Genomic DNA, 5,547 nt, shown 5'->3' with positions numbered 1-5,547 from the left:
CAGTAGTGCCCCAGACTGGAATGGTGGATGTAGATATAGGGAGAAGAGACATGGCTTTGCTAATGGATTGTCTGTAGTGTGAGAGAAGATTAAGGATAATCATGTAGAAGATGTGGAAAAGTTGAAATACAGGTGAGCAAAAAGTAGATAAAAGGGTTACTTGTATTCCTACACTTCAGAGTTGTTAACCTTTTTGGCAACATTCTTACTTTCTTTAGTCTAAGCACCTGTGCACAGGTGTGTATGCACTCACACATGCAACTATTTTCAATGAGATTCAACAGTAGTTATCCTTTCATTACTTTCCATTTAGCATACTGTGAATTGTTCTACTTATTTTCAGATTCATTCTTTGTCAAATAACAACATAACTCAGCTTAATAGACTATGATTTCACCCCCCCCAAAAAAGTTAATTTTCAAAAAACTGATTTCCATATTCTTTCATTCCAAAATATTTAAAGAAAATTGTTTTGTGTAGCATCTTGGGTATTTACTTCTTGACATTTCACTAACTCTAGGAGAAATTCTATAGAAAGTTTATTTTTCTATTATGAAAGCAAATCACAAAAAATAGAAGTGGCCCATGAATCAAACACAACTGCAGTTAGCACTCTGGGATTTTCTGTCCACTCTCCCACTCCCCAAAGGCTTTTTCCCTTCTCATTCTGTCAATGTGCTTTATTTTTTTTATAACTTCTATGACATTGCACAATTCTATATCCTGTGTCTCGCATTCAACATTATTAAAAAATTTACCATATTTTCAAACTTAAACATCATTTCAAATAGTGTTAAAGCTGTATTTATAAAATATCCTCTTCTCTCGCTCTCTTGCTCTCTCACTCTCTCTTCCACAGGATCAATATATTTTCTGCTACCAAGTCATCCTTTATGTCCTGACACGTCTTCAAGCTGAAGAAGAGCGGAAAGAGCAGCCACAGCCTCTGAAATGACTTGAAAAGAACAGCCTTCTGGATGCCTTTCCCACTCTCTTCATAACCTCCAATAGTTGCTCCTGCTCTCCATTATAAAATAAGGATCCCAAGGCCATAAGTCCATACAATGTCTATACTTATTCTCCTCTACCTTAGAGGGGCATTCTTCATAACAACAAATAATGTTGAAATGCTGTATTTTTACAGCTGCTTTAACCTGTGATAATTGTTTTAAATTTTTTAACACGAAATAATGCAGATCTTAGGCACAAGTAAGGCAGCATTTGATTATAGTGGACATTGTTATAAGGATGCACTGAGTTTATTTTAAATGTACCAATCTTGTTTATAGCAAAATTCTTTTTCAGTATTTTAATAGTTATTTTATAGGGGATACAGTATTTAAGCTTTAAATGACAGTAGTTTGGGCATAGAAAAAAAGTAGCAAAGGTTTACTGTATCAATTTCTGATGTTTACTATATAGAATTTCCTGTAATATATTTATATACTTTTTCATGAAAATGGAGTGATCAGATATGTTTGTAACGGCATCATCTATGTTTGATATGCATCATCTCACTTTGTAAATAAAAAACACCTTAAAACATGAACAAACCAAAAGTGTATGCAGACAAACTAAACCTTTTCAGTGTGTTATTTTTTTAACAACACTCAGGCCCCTGGGAAGACAGGAACTTCTGGACCCCAACTTTCCATCTTGCCATTTGGGCCGGTGATGCCAGTCGCAGGGACCTGGAGTGTTGTCAGAACCCTTGCAGATCTTCATCGAGGTCTGACGTTAGGGGCAGACACTGATTGACAGTAGCTAGGAAATTCAGTCTCCCTCCTGGCTGCCTTCCTGTGAGTGGTGCCAGCTTATTGTGTTTAACTGATACATAAAACAGAATATTTTCAAGTCCTAGTTGTAGTAAAGCTCAGAATATCTCAGCTGACAAGAGATAATGAAAGAAAACAATATCACACTACCTGGGGGGAGGAGGGGTTATATTTGGTTTTACCTGAAGGAAAAAGAGATTGGCCTCAAGGACCCTGCTTCTGATTCTCATTATTGAGCATATTTCACTAAATCCTAATTCTGACAGCATTACTTCCCTCAGCCGTGAGTGATGCCATTCCAAGACCCAGGAAATTGCTCGGTTCATCCTCATAGCAAGTTAACTTGAATTTCCGATCATATGCAAGTGCAACAATCTGCTGGGACCTATTACTGAGTGTCTCTGGCTACCTGACCTCAGAAGACAGTGTCAGTCAATGCACGTTGCCCCTTGGTGATGTGTTTGACTCCTCACCAGGCAGCAGATGTGAACTCTACCACAGAAGTGGTGCCAAATCTGTCAAAAGAAGCATCACCACCGCCATTCCCATTTCATTAAGAATGATTTTTCCAGATTGGGTTGTAGTTGAAGATTTCATATGGAAAAAAAAAAGTTTCTATTGCTTTAAAAGGTACTTGGAAACTCCTGTTTTGAGTGAGTTGGAATCATGAGGGCTTGTTTTCCTGTCATAAGCACAGGAAACTAATCCAGCAGGGCTCTGAGAGCCAGTACAGCTGGAGGTGATTATCCACCATCTGAAATCAACAGAGATGAGAGAGGGAAAAGCTGAAGAAAGAGCCTTTTTCTGGAAAGAATATAGCTAGGATATGGAAACTGGAAGGAAAATGTGGGTTTTGGCTTTCAACCACTGGAAACCATTATGGCAAACGTGTCACCACTCTCATCTGAGACCTGGATCCACTACCGTGCAATGGGACAAGACATCTGCTGGTTAAAAAGCATAGTGAGGCTGTGGAATGATGGTGGCCCATGAGGCACTCAAATAGCAGATGAACCAATCAATACAACTGGGCTGGACCCACGTCTATGAAATATACACGCGAACATATTACTGCTCAAACATAACAGAGGCTTATTTCTAGTTTATCTAACTGCTCCAGGCAGGTGAACAGCTCAGCAGGGCAGCTCTTCTCCCTCCAATTTTCAGGAACCCATGCCGACGGAGGTTCCGTAATCAAGACATAGCTTCCAAGGGCATCCTGCGAATCATCTCCATTCCCCTAGCCAAAAAGGAGGAAGAACATGGAGGGCCACCTGTGTGTGCGGGGGGTGACAGGTGGTGGGGGATGGGGGGGACTGGTTATGAGCTGGGAAGGCCTGAAAGCAAAGCACATGACGGCCACTCATTCCATCAGCAAGAACTGGTTAAATGGTGCCCCTAAGTATGAGGAAGCTGGGAAATGAGTTGGCGAGCAGCTATTTTCCCATGACAGACAACTCCGTGCTATAGAAGGGGAAGCACAAATGGTGATGGAATCTATAAAACTGAACTAAAGTTGTATATTCTAAAATAATAGAACCTTAGTATAGTCCTGAGCATTGCAGTAATTAAAACATTTTGTCCCCAAATCAACCTTTGGTAGATATTGTTAGTACAATTATTTCTGGATTATGATTAAATAAATAAATAAATAAATAGATAAATAAATAAATGGCTGTTGGGAAAAGATGGTATTCACATCTGTGGTTCCAGATAGCCTCTTAGATCTCTTGATTTAAAATGACTAGTTATCTAAATGCAATGTGATGACTCCAAGAGATTAAAAAAGCAGCTCACTGAAGCTATCCTCTGGTCATAGATATTTTGACAGAAAATGTGTGCCCATTTTACATAATTCAGAAATATTCAAGGTACCTTGTTATGGTGGAAATGAATGTAACAAATTGTGCATTGATCTGCATATTTTTAAGCTAATTTAAATTTCTATATATCAATTTGGAATTGTGTTTGATTTCCGGTAACCAAAAAACAACCGTATGGGGCTCACACAAATTAGAGAGTTCTTTCCCTAAGAAAACAAGTTTAGAAGTAGGCAGTGGCTGGGATTGATTCTACAGGTCAAGAATATCAACAGGTATGTAATTATCCTGGCCTTCCCTTCACGGTCTGGAAATGGCTGCTGCAGCTCCAGCTTACATCCACATTCCAGAAAGAAAATAGGAGGAATCGATAGGAGAAAGGGTTAGTCAGTGACCAGGGCAAGAAAGCAAAATTTTCCAGGAATCACAAGCAGACTTCCATTTCTACTTCATTAACAAGAACTGTGTCACGTGGCCATCTCTAGCTTCAAGAAAGTTATTTTTAACTAGACACATTGCTGTCCTGAACAAAATCTTGGTTCTATTAATAAGGACAAAGGAAGCAATAGGTATTGGGTAGTAGCAAGCAGTGTGTGCCTTTCCAATTCTGCCAGTTTCCACCATTCCTTAGTAGCCAGCACTGTCAACCTACCTGTAAGATCTTCCTGACCCCAAAACTATCCCAATTTGTAACTGTTGAAAAAAGATACACAGCTAGGAAGGATCTGAAAGTAGTCTTCAGGTTTGCAAGTTTAGAAACAAAGTCCAGAGGCACTATCACTTTCCCAAGGTTGCCCAAATAACAGACTTGGATTCAATTCCAGGTCTGCCTGACTTCAACCCACAACTCCAGAGGCCTCCCAGCTCTTTAAGTGGAATTCAGCAAGTAGCCCTGGCAACGCCCATGTTCTTTCCACTATAGTATGATGCCCCAATGACCCAGCTGGCCCCACTTCTGAGCTTTGGCTTTAATAAACTCATGATTATGTAGATCAGTTAGAATACAATTTATTCAGTTAGGGCTTTTTTTTTAGTTAAATTCTTCATCTTAAAAATAATGTGTGGCCTCCTTGACTGTTATGCATTACTAAGACTACTTGACTGTTTCTAGTTCTTAGTAACGCATTTACAAACTATTTCTGGAGAAAGCAGTATTCTGATGTGACCACTTTCAAACTCTTACATTGATCTGCGTTTTTTCTGCCTTAACAGAGAGCTTTTGGTAGACCTGTCCCCAGACTATCCTGACTGTTCAATACTGGCCACGTTGGCCATGTAGTTAATTCTTTCAGAAGGGAGTGTTGGGTTTTACCATTTTATATTAGGTTCTCATGTAGAGAAACAATTTAGAAATTCATTTTTTGTGGACTCTTTTTAAAACTCTTGGCAATGCCCATTTTAGACCTGGGACTGCCTGTTAATGCCCAACTCTACTGTGTTCACTGCAGAGATCTATTCTCCACTAGACTATAAGCCACGAGAGCAGGAACCCTTCCTGCCTTGTCGCTGCTACATGTACCATGTGCCTGTACATAGCACAGACTAACTTCTCAATACATACACATTTACGGGTGGATAAGTGCAAATCTCCAAGTAGTCAAGCAGCCCTTGAGAATTAACAATCATGTCCCAAGTCTAAACAGTTCCGTTCCATAGAAATATACTTGTGACACCTAACGGGGCTTTTTCTGTACTACTACAAAGGCATTCTTAATTGTTGTGAAAATACCATAATAATCACTGTCATTTATACTAACCCATGAGTTCTTGGGAATACTTACAAAATAAAACTGCAAAGCACTAAACCTCAGACAATACACCTTTTCTCACACATTTCAAAACTTACAAATAAGAATAGATAGAAAAAAATGGAACCAAATAAGAGTCCCAAGAAAAACACATTATATAGGAAGTTATATGATAAAAGTGGCATTTCAAATCAGTAGAGAAAA

At 39.0% G+C, this 5,547-nt stretch overlaps 1 protein-coding gene across 1 annotated transcript in view; it reads left to right on the top strand.

Annotated features, from left to right (window-relative positions):
* PTPN13 (protein tyrosine phosphatase, non-receptor type 13) overlaps positions 1 to 1,579 on the top strand; it is a 176,472-nt gene extending 174,893 nt beyond the window's left edge. Inside the window, exon 48 of the mRNA XM_023528410.1 lies at positions 860 to 1,579. Coding sequence (XP_023384178.1) covers positions 860 to 955 — 96 coding nt within the window. The 3' untranslated portion in view covers positions 956 to 1,579. The remainder of the gene's footprint in view (positions 1 to 859) is intronic.
* Positions 1,580 to 5,547: the final 3,968 nt, after the last annotated feature.

This window comes from Pteropus vampyrus, unplaced genomic scaffold (genome assembly GCF_000151845.1).
Source record: "Pteropus vampyrus isolate Shadow unplaced genomic scaffold, Pvam_2.0 Scaffold25, whole genome shotgun sequence".
Taxonomy (NCBI): Eukaryota; Metazoa; Chordata; class Mammalia; order Chiroptera; family Pteropodidae; genus Pteropus; species Pteropus vampyrus.
The sequence above is the reverse complement of the archived record's forward strand: the minus strand, read 5'-3'. Positions and strand labels throughout refer to the sequence as shown.